Raw genomic sequence first — 23,861 nt, forward strand, 5'->3', positions numbered from 1 at the left:
CATCTTTGGAAACTTTCTCACCCCCTCCACTCTGTAGATGACTATTTTATACGCAATGACCTTTGAAAGTGCTCACTATTGCATCATGTTTCCTGAGTAATTTTGAATTGCATTACATTACTATCATTTAAACAATAATGGTATGAACTGCATTTTATACAAACTACGGATACAACTAATTCTCTTGCATCACCAAACATTGTGCACACATATTCTTCTTTAGTTGAGAAACATTTCACCAACAAAAATAGAATATAGCTAATTCATTAACAAAGTCATAATTGAAATGTCTACAATATCCCTCCAGGATTGTATGGCATGAATGTTATTTGTATGATAAGTAATGCAAGACAATAAGAATGCTAAATTGGATCCTCAAAAGCTTGCGTCATCTTGAGAGCCCTAGAAGAGATTGTAAGACCAGAATTATGCCCTTGTAAAGCTAAAACTTAATTTAAAACTTAGTGGACAGACATTAGGATTCGCATATGAATCTCTCATTATAAACTTGAATATCAAAGGGATTTCAGTTTGTGAAGTACAATTTCTACTTAGTACAAGGGAACTTCAAGGATGAGAAAACGCCAAGGAAAAGGCTTGCATGCATGCGAGACAGTGGGTACCATCTTCATAATAGGGAACAAAAAAGCCTTTTGTCTTTTCAACGTCCAAAACATTCTGATCTCCTACACTACCACCCTTCATTTTTGCAATTTTTTAAGGGCTTTTATTTTTCCAAAATTGTGAAGAACCTAATTATCCTCTCATGAAATGTTGGGAAAAACATACTCAAAATTTTGGGGACATTCAAAATTTCATCTAGCATTCATTCTTACATTGGAAAAAATAAATTTCTTTCATTTCATTTCATAACCTGACCACAACAAAGCAAGACAGAGAAAGCCTGTTTATAGCTTCACAAAAGAACAAAAACGTCATGAAGGAAACAAGACCTTGAAGTGTCCCCGTTAGACTTGCAAGATCCAATTGCAACTCGTGCTAAACAGTGGAAAAATGCTCTATTCAAAGAAAGCAGGAAATGCTTTCCACTCAGTTGACAGCCATGAATGTTTGAGGACATGCTCACTCACTCCTTGCCGCCTTTTACAAAAGATGCTAGAAGCAGAACAGAACAGTTTCTCCTCAATTCAATAATCCAATTTTTCAAGTCTCTACAGACAGACTAGACGATTGTCTTCGCTACAAGTTCCACCAACAACAGGATCACATCATCCATATCCATTCGCATCCTCAGAATTGGCTGTTAGATACTCACCCATCAAGGAGAACCCAAACCAGAACTACTTCAAGGTTGTTCCTTCCCTAAGCTTACCCTTATAAAACATACTCTTTAATGGAGCATGCATGCAATTGCAACGTTGCCCAAAGCATACTCTGTAATGAAGTGTGCATGCAATTACAACATATGCCCAAAACGAGAACTACTTCAATGCCCCGCCGTCAAACTGATACTGTTAACAGAAGACGTCCTAATAAGTTTGACAGACCATAAGCATGCACTCTGCAATATCACAATGAAGAAAGCCTGAATCCTTTCAATCCCACGACTCAAATTCAGAACAAGTCACCTCCTCATACTCTGCTCCATAGGCTTCTTCATACTCATTTCTGTACTTTGACCAAAGGTCATCCCTCCCAAGTCGAAGAAGCTCTCTCATAAGTATGCGAAAAATGAGCTTATCACAAGCATCCACTGCCTTCACCTCTTCAAAGACCTCAATGGCCTCACAAACCATCCCATGTTTCAGAAATGCAACCATAAGCTCAGTGCATAAAGAAGAGCTGGGCTTTATACCTTCTCTTTTGCAGTCATTAAGCAGGATACGAGATTGTGCTGCTCGTTTGTTTCTCCCAAGGCAATTCAGCATGTCCCGGAAGAGATAAGCTTCCGGCTTATACCAAGGCTCCCGCCGAACCACAACAAAGACCTGCAAAATAAAGCAAGGAGGAAAGCTTTATGTAAACTTCTCACGCATCGTACTAAAGAAAAGAACTGAGTCTCACTTCAAAGACTAACAGAGCTTCTATATGCACCAAAAACTTCTATAATTTCTCATGGTGCCACAGAAAGAAAGGGGAGAAGCACACAAGTGCCAGAAACACACAAATGATGAGGGAGATGAAACGAAACCTTTAAGGAAGGGGAAGAAGAAAAGGGATCTGTTCCACATTTTTTCCATCCATTTTCCCTCTTTTCTGGGTCATGAGGGCCATTGGGACGTTGAGCAGCCTGGTACATCTCTATATATATGTGCTGCTGCTGCTGCTGCTGCTGCTGCTGAAGTGATTTTTCTTTGTTTTTTTCTTTTCTTTTCTTTTTTTTTTTTTGGGGGGGGGGGGAGCATATTGTATCATTTGTCATCATTAAATGTTAATGTGCGTTTTGGGGTCCCTCTTTCAGTCTCACTCCCCCTAACACTTGTGTTTTGTGCATTTGGTACCTCTCCCTCCCATTTCATTTGCGGTTTTGATCATCAAAATAACATCTACTTGTGTCGGTACTTGAACTGCAGAGGAAAATCTATCCCATGAGTTTCACAGATTAACATTTTCCTCTCAATTCAAGTACTTCATGACAAGGCTAGATGTAATGTTCAGGGTGAACTTCAGAAATTAAACCTAACTTACAAATCCAAAGATGCACTTTCCACATGGCTTCAAGTTTTTGCGCATCACCTTGCACCAAATGCAGTATCTTTGTGATCACCTTGCTGAGGCCTTCATCCAAAATCTCAAGCCTCTAAACTGCCATATTATTGGGATCATATTGGCCTTTGATGTCATCGTCACACTTTACACAAGGTTGGGCTCATTCAAGACATTTCACTTTAGAAGCACTCTTAACAGTAAAAAAACCCCATACTTGCCTTGTGAAATACGATGGTGCTCATCTGGGTCTTCAATTTCATACAACGCCTTTAATTGTTGACATACATTTATTAACCAATGGAAACAAGGTGCTAGGTGCAGCGGAAGTGTTTAAGGATTTAGCTCGGATCTAGTACTCCGCACAAACACACGGGACACTTTACTTCACTTGAAGGAACTGAACTGAACTGAAAGAAAAAGAGAGAAAAGAGACGATACAGGGATGTCAGGTCCCAACCCTCAAGGGCCCCCTTGCTCTGTTGCCAGAGCAAGTACTTTCTTATTCTTGCACAAATGCTAATACAATGACTGAATGCTGAGATGTTGATGCTAATGGGTATTGATGCTACTAATGCTGGGTACTGCCAGATCTATGTCGAAGTCGATGATGGCGATGACGATGACGGGCATACGGCTGAATGTTGAATTGCTAGTGAGGTCGATGGTTAGGGGTCTACAACCACGACGAGGCTAGGGGCTGAAATCTGCAACGCTCCAAAGCTGAGATCGCTGGGTGTTCTTGCTGCAAAACGCTGGCTTCCTTGGGCTGAAACGCGGGTTCTACTTGGCTGAAAATGCTGCTGAGAAGAGGGCTGAAACCGCTGCCTGCTGGGCTGCAATCGCTCAGCTTCTGGTACCTCTTCTCCTGCTACTAGCGATGCTAAAGGGGCTGAATCTGGAAAACGTTGGCTGCTGCTGATTCGGGGAGAATGCAGGAACCGCAAGGCTATGGCTGAAAAACGCTGATGCAACAAGAGCAAAAATGATGGATTGTTGTGGTGAACACGCCGAGGGAGTGTAGGGAAAACGCTGGCCTTGCTTCCTGCCTACAAGCGCTGACCATGGGCTGCCCTTTATAGGTACCTAGAGATGGGTCGAGCAGGCTACAAGGAAGCCACAATTTCATTAAATTGCTAAAAGGCATTTGTTAATTAAGTGTCCTCATAAGAGGTGGTTCACGCGGCACAAAATGCCTACATGCTGAAAATGCTATATTGTGCAAGAGAGGGTATGCAATCTATTGACCGGCCTGGACATGCACGTCTTGCTAGAGGCTCACAATGTAGGTCATAATGTCAACCATGAGCTACTGCTCCATACAAATAAGCCCTTGTTGAGCTCAAGCTCCTTTTTCATTACCTGCATTAAGAAATTGCAAGCCTGCACGCATACTTGAGGCTCAATAGGCATGGGGACAGAATCAAAGCTAACTGTTCCTCTGGTCTGCTTTGAAGAGACTATCATAGGCACTCACACCTCACTCAAGAAAAGAGCAACAAAAATACTACTTAAAGCAAAAGTCTTCCATCATTCAATAGTTGATACTAGGCTTTAGATGGTCATTCACTATTGATAGGCTCCTTGACATTTGCGAATACCCCTGTATCTAAATCTTCGGAGGAGACTTCCAAAGAGAAGAAGGTACGAAGCTTGTTCAGAAGAAGTCCACAACCCCTCAGATGTCCACCAAGCAAAGGGCAGAATACTACAAGTAAGAGAAGTGCTATGGGTGTTAGAATTCAGGCATCTCCCTTGGTTCATCCGGTCGGTCCCAGTTTCTCCCAGGGACAGGTGTTAGGGAGTGTGGGATGTTTTGTGGCTGTGCTCGGCCAGTATGAGATAGGTTTCTCATGTCGGGTTGTGTCTAGCCATGTTTAGCCTTGGCTTTTAGGCTTGGTTCCATGTCCAGTTGGCTCTTAGAGGCTTGGGATAATTTATCCCAAGCTCGCCCTATTTTTCCTCAGTCATCTAGTGCCCATCTCCTATTGCTCTCCCTTTTTCAAGGTCGTGGAGGTATAGGGTTGGGTCAGGCAGGCTGAGGTTTGGCCTATATATGCAAGGGGAGAGTCACCTCTTATAGAATTTGCAGTACAGCCCAGAGGGGGGCGCCCTCCCTTGGGTGCCCCAAGGGGACTTGGTGCACATGCAGAAAAGCCAGTGTTTTGCTACAGATCAGCCAGCATTTTTGCTCATGAATTCAGCCCCAATGTTTTTCATGGGCAGCAGATGCAATGCTCGGAGATCATCTCTATGGTGCAGTACCACCTCAAGGCAGCCTTTCATAGCCCTTGTGACCATGCAGTGGCACAGGTTTCCTCGACTGTGTTGGGGTATAAAGCCCAATGTGGTCGCCCAAGTAAGTGGGCAGGCCGCCAAGTATGTACACATATTCTTTTGTAAAAACCTAATAAGAACTCACTATGCCCTACACATTACAGTAGAGCGAGTTCACCATATCGTCGTGCTCTTCTTCTCGCACTCTCTCTCGCGTCGCACTTCCACTCGTACTCCTTCAACTGGTATCAGAGCTCAGATCGAGGCTCGGGGCAGCATTTGCAGGTAGCCAGAGTCACCTGCTCAGATTGGAGTGAGATTCGACAGGCGAAGACACGGCCCCAAATCCTGTGGGAGGACCCAAAGGGCTAGGTGTTCTCAGAATTTCATTCTGAGGTCATCTCGGCCACCGTTCGGCTTCGCCAAAGTTTTGCGCAGGCCATTTTCGACTACGTGGTCTCGGCGGGTGCAGATCCGACTCTGCAAAATTTGTGGTTTCGGCCTACGACTGCAGGTGCTGAGGATATCGGCACTCCCAGAGTGCTGATTTGTGGCTGTCTACACATCGAAGGACGGCTCACAGTTCTTGGAGGCGTGTCACATACGACACGCGCGCATCTTCACAGATTGTAGGCGACATCCACTAGTTCATCAGGTAGCTTGTGTTTGCTGCTTGATATTCCAGATTTCATCCTGACATTGCAGGTACTTCCACATGGGATGTATTGTCAGAGATGATGTATGTCTGTTGAGGGTTTGCTGGCTGTGAGTCACGCAGCAAACAACCGCCGCAGCGGTTACAGCATATAGTGGGAAATTTGTGGATGTATGACTTTGTGGGAAGTCTATGTACTGTCAGATTTACTGCAGCCTTTGTTGAGGGTCGAGTGATTTTTTATTGAGCTGGGGGATTCTCGAATGTTGAGATCCTTTCGGTGATACAGGTCTTGGAGCGATCCCTCGAGCACCCTTAGATAGGCAGCTAGGATGTATTGACTGGGAGTTAGACAATTGGGATTGCATCTTTGCTTTACTGCCGTTGAGGCATTGTCGCAATCTATGCTTACACGACAGTGACAGGACAGTGAGAGACAGTACAGGTGGAGGACAGGTTTACCCACAGCTTACAGTGTTAGAGAGACAGTGGTTTTTTTTTGGTCTATTTTTTGAGTACACCAGAGCCATTTTACAAAGGAGACTCTGCCGAAATTTATGCAGAATCTGAAGCTTTCTTGGTTCATTTGACAGGTTGATATTGGTTCAGAGGTCAGTTTACAGGGGAAACTCTGCTGAATTTTTCCCAGGAAAGTAAACTACTGTGAAGCGTAGCTATGGCTGGATCACAGGACACTGCTCTTTACAATATCAAGAAGCTGGATGGAACCAATTTCCCATTGTGGAAGAAACAGATTTGGCACGTGTTGGTACAAAAGAAGCACATAAAACCTATAAAGCTCAAGGGGATAAAACCAGAAGATATGGACGAAGATGAATGGAGCGAAATGGATGAATTGGCACTTTCTACCATTATGCTGACTTTGGCAGAAAGCGTTTACTTCAATGTAGCAGACGAGATGTCAGCTTATAAAGCATGGACAAAGCTGAGTGACCTTTATGAGAAGCAGAGTGCAGCTTCACAGAAATACTGGCTAAGAAGCTTGTTGACTTGAAGATGAAAGAAGGGACACCTATGTCCAATCATCTGAATGAATTCAACACCATCTACAGTCAGTTGTCAGCTCAAGGTGTCAAGTTTGATGAACCTGTTAGAGCTATGTTCTTGTTGATCACATTGCCGGAAAGTTGGGACACTTTTCGCACAGCTTAATTCTGCACCTCTAGATGGTTTGACCATAGCAGGTGTAGAAGGCAGTCTGCTTACTGAAGAAACCAACAGAAAGACAATGGACAAAGGCAAAGCAACAGCCTTAGTTGTCAGGGGAAGGACCAAAGAAAAGTACAAAGGTGGAAAGAGGAATCAGTTTCGTAGCAAGTCCCGCAGTGCTAAAGGCAAGAGTGACATAGAATGCTACCATTGTGGCAAGAAGGGTCACATGAAAAGAGACTGCAGAGAATGGAAAGCAGAAAAAGGCAAAGAGAAAGCTGAAGACCATGGTGAGAAGAACAAGTCCTCAGTGAAGATTCAAGAAATAAATGTGACAAACACTGTTGCAGAGGATAACAGTCTAGTGTCAGGAGACATCTACTTCTTGAAGAATACAATGGACTCGACTCTTCTTACAGCATCTGATGGAAATGCACTGAGTGACTGGATTATAGACTCAGGGGCATCACTTCATGTGTCTCCGAACAAGGAGTGGTTTACCTCTTATGTGACCACTAAAGATCATGTTCGGCTAGGCAATGGGCAGACATGTGAGATCTTAGGTGTTGGAGATGTTCAATTGAAGTTTCAGAATGGCTCTTCTTTCACGCTGAAAAATGTGAGACATGTTCCCACAATTACAAAGAGCTTGATCAGCACAGGTTTACTTGATGATGTTGGCTACGTCACCACTTTTGGACAGAACATGTGGAAGATATCCAAGGGTTCCATGACAGTAGCACATGGAGTAAAGTCTGGAGGACTTTACATGATTTATGTATCAAATGTCTCTAAAAATGTAATCAATGTAACCGAGCAGCCGAACGTTTCTTTGTGGCATAGCCGGTTAGGACATATGTCCAAGAAGGGAATGGAAATCTTGTCTCGTTCTGGTTATTTGCCTGGCTTTTCATTTAATGATTTAGAGATAGGTTAGGCATAGGTCCACACAAATCACTATGAACAATTGCCAATTGTGTATCTCTTCTACTGCTTCTATGCTGAGCTTTTTACTTTATGACATTAAAGTATGGGTTTACTTTCTCAAGCACAAGGATGAAGCGTTTAGTGTTTTCAAAACGTTTGTGACACCTGTGGAGAATCAGAGTGGCAAGAAGCTTAAATGCTTACGCACCGACAATGGTGGAGAGTATGTTTCAAAGGCCTTTCAAGACTTTTGTGAGTCAAAAGGTATAAAACGTGAACTTACTGCTCCTTACAATCCTCCTCAAAATGGTGTTGCTGAGAGGATGAATAGAACCATACAAGAGAAGGTCAGAAGTATGTTGTCTAATGCACAACTGCCAAATGGGTTTTGGGCTGAAGCTGTATCAACAGCTGTTCATCTTAAAAATAGATCTCCTAGCAAGGTTTTGCAGAAGGATTCAGTGCCAGAGAAGGTATGGTCAGGCAAAATGCCCTCATACAAGCATCTCAGAGTCTTTGGCTGTGAGGCATATACTCATTTTCCAAAGGAATTTAGGAACAAACTTGAGCCAAAGAGTAGAAAGTGCATCTTTCTAGGCTATGGTAATTCTGGTGAGATGGGGTACAGACTTTGGGATCCCGAATCCAGAAAGGTTATCCGTAGCAATGATGTTCACTTTAATGAAGCCAAATATCATTCTAAACCAGAGAGGGTTGAGGAGATTAGAAGAGTTGTCTTCCAAGAAGATGGACCTGCACGTGCAAGACAAAATGTCAGGGCTCAAGAGGAGCAAGGATAGGATAGAGTGGAACCACAGGTTGTGGCCGAGCCTGAGCCACCTATTGTGCGTAGATCTGGACGTATCACGCGACCTCCTGATAGGTTTGTTCCATCTATGAACTATGTCATGTTGACTGATTGCAATGAGCCTTAATGTTACAAGGAAGCAGTGCAAATGAAGGACTCCGGGAATTGGCAATTGGCCATGCAGTCAGAGATGACAGCTCTGCATAAAAACCAGACACGGAAGCTAGTTAAATTACCACAGGGCAAAAAGGCTCTACCTTGTAAATGGGTTTACAGGTATAAGATCACCGCTCATGATAGTCAACCAAAGTACAAAGCAAGGCTTGTTGCCAAGGGCTTTAAGCAAGAACAAGGCATTGACTTTGATGAAGTCTTCTCTCCGGTGGTCAAGATGACTACATTGAGATGCTTTCTTGCATTGGTTGCCATATTAGATTTGGTGTTGCACCAAATGGATGTCAAGACAGCGTTCTTGCATGGTGATTTAGATGTGGAAATTTACATGCAGCAACCAGAAGGGTTTGTTGAGAAAGGCAAGGAAGATTTGGTATGCCAGTTGTTAAAAAGTCTTTATGGCTTAAAACAATCACCAAGGGCATGGTACCGTAAGTTCCACAAGTTTATGCTTTCTCAAGGCTACAAACGTACTGAGTTCGATCACTGTCTATATACAAAGAAGGCTAAGGATGGCAGTTGGCTGATCCTTATTTTGTATGTGGATGACATGTTGATTGCTGGCAAGCACTTGGAAGAAATTTCAGCTTTGAAGTCAAAGATGGCAAAATCATTTGACATGAAAGACATGGGTGAGGCAAGTCATATACTTGGTATGCGCATTGAGAGAGATAGATCAAAGAAGTTGATTTGGTTATCTCAAACAGAGTATATTGACAAGGTTTTGCAACGTTTCAATATGGAGAAGGGAAAGGCATTGAGTGTTCCATTGCCACCATATGTGAAACTTAGCAAACAAGATTGTCCTGTGTCTAAGGAAGAACAGGCTGAAATGGATAAGATTCCATATGCGTCTGCAGTGGGTAGTTTGATGTATGCAATGATTGCTACTCGCCCAGACATTGCATTTGCAGTGGGAGTAGTAAGTCGATACATGTCAAACCCAGGCAAGAAACATTGGGAGGCAGTGAAAGGAATATTGAGATACCTGAAAGCTACAAAGAGTATGCGTATATGCTATGGGAGTCAGGAGTTAAGTGTAAAGGGTTTTACAGACTCAGATTATGCAGATGACTTAGACAACCGAAGGTCTACGTCAGGGTATGTCTTACATTGGCTGGTGGAGCAGTATCATGGCGTTCCAGATTACAAGATTGTGTTACTCAGTCTACTACAGAGGCTGAATATGTTGCAGCATCAGAGGCATGCAAAGAATCAATTTGGCTTAATCGACTAGTAACAGATTTGGGAATCAAAGAAGAGATGCATGTGTTATATTGTGATAGTCAAAGTGCTATACAATTGGCTCGCAATCCAGTTTATCACTCAAAGACAAAGCATGTGGATGTGAAGTATCATTTCATCAGGGAAATGCTCGAGGATAAGCAACTTCAGCTTGTCAAAGTTCACACCACAGAAAATCAATCCGATGTACTTACAAAAGGACTTCCCTCAGAGAGCTTTGCGCATTTTCACAAGCAGTTAGGTGTAGCGTAGTACATCACTTCTCTACATCTCTTGTATATTAGCTTCTCTCACACTTAAAGTACCACATTGGAATTTAAGTGGGAGGTTGTTGGGGTATAAAGCCCAATGTGGTCGCCCAGGTAAGTGGGCGGGCCGCCAGGTATGTACACATATTCTTTTGTAAAAACCTAATAAGAACTCACTATGCCCTACACATTACAGTAGAGCGAGTTCACCATATCGTCGTGCTCTTCTTCTCGCACTCTCTCTCGCGTCGCACTTCCGCTCGTACTCCTTCAGACTGAGATCTAGATCCACATCTAGATCTAGCCAAGAAGAGATGCACCAGATCTATGCTCTCAAAGCATGTTGGAGGTGATGCACATGTGGAGACCGTGTCAGTGGTTGGTAGTGTCAGTAACAATCGCAATTGTGTGCCTTGGAGCATGCGGCTTGGTAGCTACAGAACTCCACCACTACATAGCATTATCTTTGAGAAAACCGGCGGCTCGAAAGGATCTTTAATCCTTAAGTAGTTCCCCAGGGCATAGATGTTAATGTTGTCAAACTATTGCAAGAACTGCAAGGCTTTCTTTCTATCAATCACCCCTTAAAAGGTGAAAAGCTTTATTGTAGATCCACCATCCTTGAAATCTTTTGGCTAATGCAAAGCAAATCCACAATGTGGATAATAGGGGTAGGCATACGAGCGAGTTGGTCAAGGTTAGGATTTTTAATCCTAACCCCTTAGTCTTCAGTTGAAGGTTTTAGGCCCCTCACCCGGGATTCGTAAGTTGGCTAGATCTTCAATAGTTGATCTTCAGCTCGGGCCACGTCACCAGATTGTGACAAGAACTAACACCAAATGTGGTCCCAAACACCCTCCAAGGCCCCCCTCTCTAAAATGCTGATACAGTAGATCTAGTTGCTGAGGTGTTGATGGGATCTTACCGTAGATGATCGGATCTTAGAGGCTAAGGGCTGAAAATGCAAAAAGCTAGTGGAATCTGCTGGGATCTGCAACTGCGACGAGGCTATGGACTCATCTGCTAATACCGATGTCAAGGATGCTGATGATGATCATGAGGATGGCCTGAAATCTGAAAACGCTGGCTGATCTGCTGTGCCATGGCTGGGATCTGAAAACGTTGGCTGATCTACTAGGCTAGGGCTGAATCTGGAAACGCTGGCTGAAATCTAATGCTTGAGGGCTTGAAACACTAAAGTTGTGGCTGATCTGGATGTGCAAGTACTGATGATGCAATGGGCTGAAAAAGCTGATGGTACTTGGTGGATCTGAGGTTGCTAATAAAGTTGGAAAAACGCTAGAGGAGTGAGGGTGTTGTTGGGTGTTGTGTGCACTGACTGCCCATGGTGCTCGGTACCAAATGGTTGTCACCTTTATAGCATAAAAATGTTGGTTCGAGAAGTCTACAGATTAATCCCCAAGACTTGGCTCATAAATGTCAATTATTAGTAAGTTAATGAACCTACTGATAAGAGGTGCTTCACATGCTGATAACTACCTCTGCCGGGTACTAAGGACTATAATGGGAACACTCCCTAGTGCCTACACTAGCAGACAATGGCGGTGCTCATGTGCAATCAGAGGGTATGCATCTACTCTAAAGTGCCTGGACATGCACGTCCAGCATACAAGCTCACAAAGGTGCCAAAACAATTTCTAGGCTGTCCTAAACCCTAGAAGTAGGAGTACAGCTTGTCCGCATGCACATAAGGTTAGATATGCACGTGACAAGCACATTTTGGCAAAGCTTCTTGAGGAGGAGGAGGAAGCCTCAAGACAAACCAAAAACATATGAAGCGGCAAAGGAATGAGCAACTAAGGAGGGGAAAACCGAAGCAAGACTAGTACAAGATTTCATGGGGACGCCCAACGCCACAAAGATGAGAGTACCAAGCTCTACAAGGCGTGGGGCTAAGTAAGTACTGAGCTCTACAAGGCATAGGGCTAAGTACAAGATCAAGAGGCCTTCATCTTTTTCAACAATAGAGCCAAGGCCAATTTCATTTCTAGAGAGATAACAGCCTCTCCTGGAGTCAAGAGGGAGGGCATGGGACCACAACTAAATGCAATGTTGGTGGCACAAGGGCATCAAAGTCACCATAATGCCTCTATTGGCATCATCTTTCAAAGGTATAACGGAAAAGGCGAATCAAATGATGATTAAGTTTGATACCCCCATCAACTTGCACCTCACCCTTCAAGGGTTTCAAAAGACTAAGTGCTCACATGAAATGCATTGTGAATCTTCCAAGTATCTAGCAACTTGAGTCTGAAGGATACATCATTTATCTTTTCTTTAATCTGGAAAGGGCCATAATACCTCATGCTAAGCTTTGGAAAAAGCCGCTCCTTTCCCTTTCGTTTCCTTAGGCGTCCCTTTTCAAAACATAAGACTTCAAGTCGTGTCGATGTCGATCTGCTGCCTTCTTGTGCCATGCTTGAGACTTTTCTAGAGCCTCGCGAACCTTGGCAAAAGTATTATCCAAATCCCTCGTATACTGATCGGCTTAAAAATCTTGTCTTTGGTGCTTAGAAAAGGAGGAACCTTCTTAGCACCTTCGACCACCTCAAATGGCGCCTTCCCCATCGAGGAGTGAACATGCTTTTGTAGGGAAATTCCACTAGAGGCAAATATTTTTCCCATTAAGTTATGATCCAAGATAGACTTCAATAAATCCAAAACCATCGAATTCACTATCTCAGATTGCTTATCTGCGGACGGAATGATGACGAGAACTGCAACCACGTGCCAATGTTCTCCCAAATAGCCCTCCAAAACAAACTCGTGAATCGGGGATCTTTGTGGGAGACTATGGTCTCAGGCATGCCATGTAACCGAAAAATCTGAGCAATGATCAGGCTTGACTGTTTTCTTTATTGGAATGAAGTGAGCTTGCTTGCTAAATCTGTCAATGACAGTCCAAATGCCATCGTGCCCACTTTGAGTCTTGGGGAGATCAAAGATGAAATCCATAGCAATGCTTTCCCAGGGGCTAGTGGGAATGGGTAAAGACTGTAGTAGTCCCTGTGCCTTATGCCTGTCAAACTTGACCTTATGGCATACTAAACACTTGCGAACAAAGTCATCCACATCCTTTTTGAATCTTTGCCACTAGAAGTAACGCTCCACACCCTTCAAGGTGGTGTCTATGCCGCGGTGACCCGTAAAAGGTAGACAATGGCACTCTGTCAAGACCTTTTCCCTCAAAGGCTGTGTAACACATAAGATCTTTTTCCACATCAAATAGCCATCCCGCAGGGAATAACCTGAAATTGCCTCCCCGTTCTGTATCCGAGTAAAAATGTCTGCAAAGTCGGAATCTGTGGCGTTCTGTCAACCATATCCTTGAAGCTTCTATGATGAATCGCGGAAATAGCCAGAACCAAGGGCTTCCGAAACGATGCATCTTTCCGAATGAACCGCCGATAATAAGAGCACAAGCCCAAGAAGCTTCGAACTTCATGGACATTCTTTAGGTCAGGCCAATCGCGAATTATCTCGATTTTGGTCGGGTCCATCTGTACTCCTTTTACTGAGACAATGTGTCCCAAAAAATGTATCTCCGATAAAAAAAACTCACTCTTTTTGGCATTGATAACCAACCTATGCTTGCGTAACGCCTAAAAGATCTATAGCAGATGATGTCGATGCTCTGCTTCATTCTTGGAGAAAACTACAATGTCGTCAAAGAAAGTGCTGACAAAAGACCGATAGTGTCGAAAAATCCTATCCATCATTCGAGTAAATGTTGCTAGAGCATTTGTGAGTCCAAAAGGCATCACCAAAAATCCGTATAAATCAAAACTAGTCTGAAAGGTTGTCTTGTAGACATCTTCCGGAGCGATTCTTATCTGATGATATCCGCTTTTCAAAACAATCTTGCTGAAACAAGAGGATCCCTGAAGTCTATCGAGAATATCATCGATCCTTGGGATAGGGAAGTTGTTCTTGATGGTGATTTTATTGAGAGCTCTATAATCAATGCACATTCTCCAAGATCCGTCTTTCTTTAATACTAGCAAAACCGGAGAACAATAAGGTGATGTGCTAGGTTGGATGAGACCCTTTTCTAGAAATTCTTTAGCTTGGTTCATGATGTCTTCATTCTGGGCTCGACTAACTCGATAAGGTGGCTGGTTCGGTGGTGTACTTCCAAGAATCAAATCAATCGTGTGGTCTTGGGACGAGATGGAGGTAACTCGCCTGGTAGGCCTTCAGAGAAGCAATCAACACGTGTACAAAAATTCTTATTGTTCTTTATCCAATTCAGACATTGGTTCTTTGGTCATCATTCAATTCTTTCAAGTAGATCGAGTAAACAAAAAGACTGGATTTCATTAATTTCGAAATGGCCAAAGCCGATACAATAGGGACGGACTCGCCCTTCAATTTTACATCAAGCAACTGTGCTTTTGTTCATCTAATTCGGGTCAGTTCCCACACAATCTGATACCAGTCCTGCTTTGATCTTTCCTTTTCTGCCACACTCTTCCGCTGCTCAGGAGCTCTCTGGCCTATCTTCTGATGTCCTCGCTGTACCTTTTTGAGGCACCTTGCAGAGATGCGTCCTTGTTCCCCGCAATCAAAGCACTTCCCTTCTTTGAGATAATATGATCTCTGTTCCTCGGTCAATCGGGGTCGTGCATCCTTCTTTTTCTCGAACTTCCTCTTTCTTCTATTGTCATTGTTGAGTTTTGTCCAGTCCTTGGGATCGAAACTTGATCAATGGGTAAAGTCAAGTTACCCGAATGCATAGTGAATTCCCGCTTAGCATGTCCCATCAATTGTTGTATGGATTTGGACTTTTGATCTCTTAGGAAGTGCACAACAAAACCGCTCGATTTGTTGCTTAAAAGTGACCTCCTTGAGAGAAAAGGCCGGTAGAAAAGCATCCCAAAACCTCTCACAATAAGCATCCAAAGTGTCAACCTTGGTCATCCGTAGATGGTTCCAAGCGGTCATCACATCTCTTTCGTATTCCTGAGTCGGCCAAGAAGAAATAAAGAGCCGCTTGAACTTTAACCACTTGGTAGGGGCTTCTTTTCATAAAAGAAGGATGGACCACCATGTTTGTGCATTTCCTTTCAGAAATGATCCTGCCCTCTTGTTCTTGAAGTGCTCTGAGTAGCGCCCTCCTGAGAATGCTATATCAAACTGATGAATAAAGGCTAAAGCCTTGGGAGCATCTCGGAATCCTGAAAAGGATTCAAACTTTACAGATTGTCCACCTTCCTTAAATTCCTTGGTCTTTTTACCCTTGTCCTCAAGAAATCATATTGATTGGCTCTATAGAAGAGTTTCTTCTTTGCATAGAACATGTGATCATTGGAGTCCGAACTATCAGAGGAGGATGACTCCTCAGTAGAAGTGTTAGAAACGGGTCAGGATCTGCTCTTCTTTGCCTTCTTCTTGTTCTTTCCAAAACTTTGATTCTTGCTTCGCTTCTTGCCCTTTCTGTCCTCCTTACTCAAATTGGAAGAGGAAGAGCTATCCGAGCTGTCAGAAGAAGAAGAACTAGGTAGTCCTTTGAAACGTACATGTTTCTTATGTTTTTTTGCATTTGCAAAAGAAGATTGATGACCAAATAACCGGGGTAGTCAGTCCCTTTATTGCGCTTCTTCAATTGTTTCTTCAATGGCTTCGTCCCTTCCAGAAGTTGATTGATTCGTTTTTCGACGACGTCATTAAGTTCTTCTTCAGTAAACATCCTTGGGGTAGGAGGTTTCTTGAGGGTCGGTTTTATGGGTGACTCAATGTCTTTCTGTCAATATATATGCACTTCGTCAATCGGGTGTCGGGTCAAAAATTTGGTATACTGTGGATCCTTTACAAATTGGAGCATCTACTTTGCGCACTCATCAACCTGTTGTTGACGTTGCATCTCCATAGGCTGATACTGCATAGGCCGAGGTGGTCCGTACTCGTGATCTGCTAATCCACTCGAATTCTTCGTACTGCCTCACGTTCTCGAGGTGGCAGGAGGAGTCGTCTGATTCTTACTTAAATCCATGTGTGTCGCGAGAAAGGGATCGGATTTCTCGGTAGAAGAGAAATCAATTGAGCTCTAATACCATTGTAACACACTTGGACACCCCAAGTCTGGAATCTATCGCGACAAGAGAGAGAGAGAGAGAGAGAGAGAGAGAGAGAGAGAGAGAGAGAGAGAGAGTCACTCCAAACACTTCACAGTTAAATCACAGTTTAATTGAGTCGACACGGCCCGCCGTAGTTCCGTGCTAAGAGAGATTGGCCCCAAAGACTGGCACCCCTTTCAGTATTTATTTTTGTATTAATATTTGAGCAAGTACAGTTGCCCGTGGGTCTCTTCTACTCACCGGCTCGTTGGTACTGAATGAGCTAGAGAGCCCACCGATCTTATTTAAAGGCCCTTGGCCATGGAAAAGCAGTTACATAAAAGCTTTAAACTCAAAAGCACAAGGCCTCCCCAAAAGCTGGCTCCTAGCCCAAATCATGGAAAACCGTACGACTTCCACATCAACAACTTAGCGCATTTTATGGAAATCTATACAGTCAGCCACGTCAGTAGCGCGAATCTCGGAAATCTGTACAACATTCCGTAAGCTTCTTTTTTATTTCTCTAGTGTCCCTTTGGGGCTCCGCATCAGGGTGCATATAAGTTGGAACAACTTCATCAATAGCCCTTTGTCCGCTTAGGCATGCCACGTCATCAGTTTGTGACACTATATGCTTGGTCTGGGCATAAAAAAACGAGTTCCTCGAATTGGCCATATCTGGTTATGAGAGTAGATCGTGGTCGTCTACCACGGCAAGCCAATCTCCAATATTAGCCTCCGTAACCACACGATCTCGCATATAGGACTGCGAACAGCCTGATACTCGGCCCCGTGGATGATAAGGCAATTGTAGGCTGCTTCTTGCTACTCCGCGAAATCGCTATTGAGCCAAATGAAAAGGTGTAGCCTGTAAATTGTGAAGATGAAGAGATCCAAGACTGAAAAGGCCACCGAGGTCTCTAACATTGTGTTTAATGCATCCTTTTGGCAAGAGGCCAGGCTGATTTTGAAAATAACTGCTCCAATTTTGAAAATTGTCCGTTTGGTTGACAAGGAAGGAGCCACCATGGGGCTTATGTACAAGCTTACGGATCGCATGGTAGAGCAAATTGAAAACATGCAAGGCATTGATGCTGCAAGGATGAGAGAGATTAGGGAAGTATGCATTGAAAGATGAAATATGTTGCACACACCATTACATGCTGTTGGATACATGTTGCATTCTATGTGGCGAGGAAGAGGGCAAGACAGTGATGGCGAGGTGCATGAAGGATGGATGACATTCTTGGACAGGTACACCAAGGGTGATTTGACCTTGCAAGGCACCCTAATTGATGAGTTTGACATCTATAAAGCTGAAAGCAAGTCATTTGCTCATCCAATTGCAAAAGATTCAAATAGGATTCAAGAGGGAGTGAAATGGTGGGAAACTTTTGGGGCTTGCACACCAGCTTTGCAAGCTCTTGCTTTGAGGGTGCTTTCTCCACTGTAACAGGGAACGGGGGGAACACAGCCCAAACGTTCCAAAACGGCGTTCCGGACGAGTCCCGTTCCCGAAACGGAGATGGGAATGGAACGCCGTTCCGGAACAGGGTGTAATCTACTAATCGGAACGGTGTTCTGGAATGGGCGGAACAGCGAAACGCAGGGCGGAATGAGCAAAAGTAGGTATTTGGGGGAAAAAAAGTGGGCTTTTCGGGGCAAATTTGGGGCTGTTCAAGGAACATGTTTGTGCAATTTGAGGACAAGTTAGGGGGCAGATTTGGGGACAGATTTGGGGACAGTTTTGGGGCTGTTTAGGAGTTTATTTGGGACTAAGATGAATGGAGGTAATTCAATCCTTACTTTAGGTGGACCATTCCGGCCCCCCCTCTTCCTCCCCGTTCCCGTCCCGTTCCGGACCCTCCCGTTCCCGTTCCCGTTCCGGTAACTATGGCTTTCTCAAGGGACATGTGCCTCTCCATGTGAGAGAAATTGGAGCACCTTATCTCTCATTCATACCAAGAGAAGAAATAGGCTGGTCCCATCTCATACAGAGAATCTTGTATACATACACACGAACTTGAGGCTCATATCCAAAATCAAAGAGCGCGGCTATGAGAGAATGGAGGTCACATTGGAAATGCTCAATAGGGAAAAAGATGAGGACCGCTTGCTTGCCTTGCTACTACAGATGCGATAGAGCCTATTCCCATTGCTGGTACCAATCATATTGGAGCATCATGCTCAATTGGTGGTGATGAGGATGAGGATGAGGATTAGGACGAAGATGAGAACGAGAATGATGCTACTTATGCCGATGAGGATGTCAGCTATGGTGAGAGTTAGAGCTCACTGCACATAGCCACCTGCTTTGGACCATGGTTTTGGACATTTATTTATGCCGTATGGTGTTCACTGTTGACTCTAGTATCTATAATTAGATTCTAGCAGACCGTCTCTACTTATGTTTTGGATTCAGCCTTCAAGAGACTACACTCCTGAATGTTTTTTGGCCTGCTTCTACAATCCTCACTCCTTTTTGTTTGGAGGTTACTTTATTACTTAGAGGAACCATCTCTCCACTTTTTATTCTCTGTCTATATGCCCGATTGAAATTTCTAAAGATTCTATGGTTTTGTCTTTGTGTATAAAGTTTTAAACATGGTGCCCATTGCCCAGTGCCAGGTGGTGTAGTATGTAGCATCCTATGTAGTAGGCTATCTGAAAGATGACGTGTGGAATTTCGGGTAGTCTGAACGTACTTCCGTACCCGTGTGCGTCCGACGTGTGATTGTCGTGTGGAGAAACTATGCTTGGTTGAAAATGTTTCAAGGTACACCTCCAAAGGACATTTCCAAAGAAGAAGAACCAGAAATCATAGATGAAGCCGAAGTCATGGAACCAAAGCAAGTCTTATTGCATCGGTTTCACTATGGTTCAAAGAAGCAAGTACGACAGTACTTTTTGAAGTTCAAGGATCGAGGAACCCACGAGGCAGTGTGGGTTGATGAAAATTTTTTGAGAGATTATCCAGAGTTGTTGGCACACTACAAGGAAGCCATGCAACTCGGTACCAGTACCTCACTTTAAAAAGGAGGGGATGTCACGTACACATCTAGCCCTATGTGCATGTGGACAAGCTATCTCACGTCTAGGGTTCAGGTTAGTCTAGGAAGTGTTCTGGCACCTTTGTGAGCATGTGCACAGGTCGTGCATGTCGAGGTACTTAGAGTAGTTGCATATCCTCTGATTGCACACCCAGTACCACCCAGCACTTGCATTGTCCAAGGTAGCACACCCAAATTTCCATGGCATTTTGGGGCAGTTCAGTTGCAGGCATGTTATTTATTTATTTATTTATTATGCCACATTTTATGAGGTCGTGGGGCTGTAGGGAGGACTGCTCGATCCAACGTGTAGCAGGTATATAAGCAGAGGATGGGGTGCTCATTTCCAACAGAAGAGGCATTAGAAGAAGTTCCAGCAACTTGCAGTGCATCGTCCTAGCAAGATCGGCAAAGAGCCCTAGCGTTTTCAGCCAACAAGACATGCTAGCATTTTCTATTGCAGATCAAGCCTGGCCTTCTTGCTTCTTGCAGATCCTCCTAGCGTTTTGCAGTTTCTGTCACAAACTGCTGACGTGTTGACCCACTGAAGAACGGAGCAACTGTATGGATCACTGCAATCTACGTTGATCAAATGACGTGGCAACAATACAAAAAAACCGGATTTTGTGCTGACATTAAAGTGCTAAAATTTTGTTCACGTGGTGCTCGTCTTGTGACAGTTTCCACCGTCAGATTCAGCCAAGTCAGGTAGCGTTTTCAGTTTTCAGCCCTTAGCCATTGCAGATTCAGTCCTGAGCTTCGCACTTCTCACCTACCCGCAACAGATCCTCGCCGTACTGTCGGATCAGCCGCTGTTTTCAGTTTCAGCCCGCTGTTTTCAGATTTCAGCATCTGCGTTTTCAGCGCATCGTCGTCAAGTTGTCGTCATCGCCATCCTCGCCGACAGTGTCAATATTCAGCAAAAAGTCAATGTTTTCCAGATTTCAGTATTTCAGCCCTAGTGTTTTCAGTTTTCAGCCCGTCGTCGTTGTCAACATTGTCAACAAGTCCATTGCATCTAGACCATTGTACCAGATTTGTGCAGTCTATAGCATAGACCTCTCTCGCCATAGAGAGGGGGGCCCTTGGAGGAGGGTTTAAGAACCGCCTGGTGTCGTATTCTTCTCTCTCTCCCCTCTCTTAGTCTCAGCACTTTCATTCACAATGGCATTCACTTTGTTTGTGATCATTGCTGTCACGTGACACATCCAACCCAATGTGTCCATGGACAAGCTACAGCATGATCACGGTTCAATCAGTCCAGTCAATCTAAATTAGAGGTGATCTGGCACTTTTGTGAGTCTATTCGTAGACCGTGCATGCCCAGTCACTTAGTGTCGATGCACTGTTTTGAAGAGAATCTTGTCGTGTCGCGTGAAGGCCTCCATCCATCTAGGCGCGGCTGACTCGAGAGGTGTGAGCCACTCAGCTAGTACTGCCTCTGTGATATCCTGACACATGCTCTGCACCCTTCTCATGCCTTGTAGTTGGATGCTCTGAAGCTCCTCTGACAAGCGTGAAAACTGTAGCCAGTCACCTAAAGTGCATACCCTCTGGTTGCACACAGCATGATCATAAGCATTCCCATCAGAATCCATCAGAATCAGTCAGGGGAATTTTCAGTGCATTTAGCCTATTTTACCTATTTTTGACATTTTTCACTTATTATTTTTAAGTGACTTTTGTTGGAAAGTAGGTAGGGCAATTTTGCTAAGTTTGTATATAAGCAAACTAGAGCTAGCACTATTTGGGAGAAGAGGCAACAGGAGCCAAGCTCAACAGGCAACTTCTCAACAAGAACTTGGTGGTCTCCCCTCCAAGCAAAGGACTCAACACCTTGGCGTTTCCATCAAGGTGGTCATCGCCATACCTCCCACATCCTGGCGTTTTGCATCAGCCTTGCCATCGCCAGAAGACCCCAGTGCATAGCGTTTTTGCATCAGCAACCATCGCCAGCAGAAGATCTTCCCTAGCGTTTTTGGAAACTCAGCATACCTAGCGTTTTTGACAAACATCAGCCTGACGTTTTTCCCCATGCCTAGCATTTTTGAAGAGCTACAATTGCAGTGTTTTTCAGCAATGAAGTACTAGCAGATTCAGCCCTAAAGGAGTAGCAGATTCAGCCCGGAAAGACCATCAGTTTTCAGCCAAGAAACCTCAGTTTTCAGCCCTGAAGTAGATGCAGAATTTCAGCCATAAAGACCAGCAAGATCAGCGTTTTTCCTAGCGTTTTCAAGCAGAGCAGAATTCAGCCATCAACGTTTTTGTACAGCAGATAAAAGATTGCAGATTTCAGCCCTTAGGTCGGTCTCGTCATCACTGTCGTCATCGCCGACATAGCCTAGACTTGCATCAGTCTCGTGCATACCGTTTGTACGAGTTTGTGCAATCATAAGTGGACCACTCTTGCCGACAAGAGTGGGGCCTTCGGAGGAGGGTCTTACGTCTTCTCTGGTGTCATATCTCTCCTCTCTCAATCTCTCAGTCTCATACACTTGCACGCACAGTGCCCATTCACTTTGTTTGTGATCATTAGCATTCACGGAAGGCTCTCCCTTCCATAAGAACAAAAGGAACCTTGAGCACAGTTCGGAGCACTCATCTTGAGCAAAGCGCAAACATTCATTCCGCTGCACCTAACATTGGTATCAGAGCTTTGGCAGTGTTCTGTATCACTCAAGGAAAGAACCACAAGAATCACAAGAATTTTTTTGCTTGTTGCGGTCGCACGAACCCAAGTTCGCTTGGGCGTGTCGATTCCTAATCGTGTTTTTGAAGAGTGTCAAGAATCCCAAGAAAGAAGGGCTTGTCCAGCCTCCCCTTGTGTCTCTTTTCACTCATTGAGAGCGGACCGTGCACTTAGCGGCCGGCCAATCGACGTGAGGTGGGAAAAAGCAACCTTGGTGTGAGCGCAAGGCCTCCAAGGGGTGCGCCCGCAGAAAGGAGTAGAACTCGGGTGAAGAGAAGATCCTTCTCAAACACGGTTTGCAAGCGAAAGAAAACCTCAAGAACCGAGACCCCCAAGAACCCAAGTTCCTCGTGAACTTAAGAACCAAGACCACAGGAACCCACAAGAACCCATGACTTCAAAATGGTCATCACTCGAAGCGGAATGGATACTTCGCTTGGAGGTGATGAGCATGAGAGAGGCAAAGAAGAATTTTCCCCACCAGGAGGTTTTTCCGACCCTCCCCCTTTCCCATCTACGTCAAGGATTGCGCTAACTCCTATGGAGGAGTTGGACCAAGAACGAGAAGCAAAAAGAAAAGCCTACGAAGGAAGAAGGGCAGACATAGATCGTGACTACGAAGAAAGATGGGCAGCCATAGATCGTGAATACGATGCAAGAATGGAAGCCATAAAGCGTCAATACGACTTGGAAGAAAAAGAAAGTGAAGCCAAATTTGATCGCGAGAACAAAGCAAGACAAGCCGAATTTGATCACGAGAACAAAGCCATCAAAGAAAAGAGTGACCAACACATGAAAGAGTTCTTCCGACTCTTTTCTCAAGTTCAGGCACAGATGCAAGAGATTCGGGAAAAAGAGACTCTCTCAGTCTCTTCTTCTCCCAAGCATGACACACATGCTTTGCATGATGATGACTTGAATGACAATGATTTGCATGATGATTTGAATGATAATGATGAGCATGATGATTTGGATGACACTGACAAGCATGATGATTTGCATGATCAAGATGTGATTTCTCAAGAGCATGATGATTTGCATGATCAAGATGTGATTTCTCACAAGCATGATGAGTTACATGAAGATGATGTGATTGTTCACACGGATGATGTGTTGATGGATGCCTTTTCTAACGAAGCTAACCTCATTGTAGATTCGATCAATCACGAAGAACCGATCTTGGCTTTCGAGTCGAGGTCCAAAGAACCCCCACAAGACGATTTGATCATTCAGGAAGAACTGATCTTGGCTCTCGAGCCTCAGTCCAAAGAACCCTCACAAGAAGTATTTTGTGTTCGCATGATTCATACGCACGCTTTGTACGAGTGTTTAATTCGTGATCGTTTCCTGTATTTTCGTAAGCATCTTTATGTGATCCCTTTTACTAGGCATGACATATTGTATGTTGAGCACGTTTCACTCATGGAAGAAGAAAGAAGCATGACTCTAGACGAAGTTGAAGCATCGAAGGAGCCACAGAAGACTTTGTGTCGCTTTCGGCGCGGCCCAAAGAAGCAAGCGTTACAGACCTTTATGAAGTCCAAGTACCGTACGACCCACACATCAGAGTGGGCCGGCAAAGAGTCCCTTCTAGGATTCCGGATGCTATTGACGATCTCCCTCGACGCCATACAGTTCGGTACCAGTACCTCACTTTGAAAAGGAGGGGATGTCACGTGACACATCCAACCCTATGTGTCCGTGGACAAGCTATAGCATGATCAGGGTTCAGTCAGCCCAGTCAGTCTAAATTAGAAATGATCTGGCACTTTTGTGAGTCTATTCGTAGACCGTGCATGCCGAGTCACTTAGCGTTGATGCATATCCTCTGGTTGCACACAACATGATCATAAGCATTCCCATCAAAATCCATC

The 23,861-nt window shown here is 44.2% G+C and overlaps 1 protein-coding gene across 1 annotated transcript in view; it reads right to left on the reverse strand.

Moving 5' to 3' along the window:
- Nucleotides 1-1,121: 1,121 nt before the first annotated feature.
- LOC147447479 (pentatricopeptide repeat-containing protein At1g62350-like) overlaps nucleotides 1,122-23,861 on the reverse strand; it is a 53,793-nt gene continuing 31,053 nt past the window's right edge. The window contains exon 3 of the mRNA XM_086523264.1: nucleotides 1,122-1,949. Within this exon, the coding sequence (XP_086379390.1) occupies nucleotides 1,557-1,949 (393 nt within the window). The 3' untranslated portion in view covers nucleotides 1,122-1,556. The remainder of the gene's footprint in view (nucleotides 1,950-23,861) is intronic.

The sequence above is a fragment of the Adiantum capillus-veneris genome, chromosome 11, assembly GCF_014529385.1.
Source record: "Adiantum capillus-veneris isolate H3 chromosome 11, ASM1452938v2, whole genome shotgun sequence".
Taxonomy (NCBI): Eukaryota; Viridiplantae; Streptophyta; class Polypodiopsida; order Polypodiales; family Pteridaceae; genus Adiantum; species Adiantum capillus-veneris.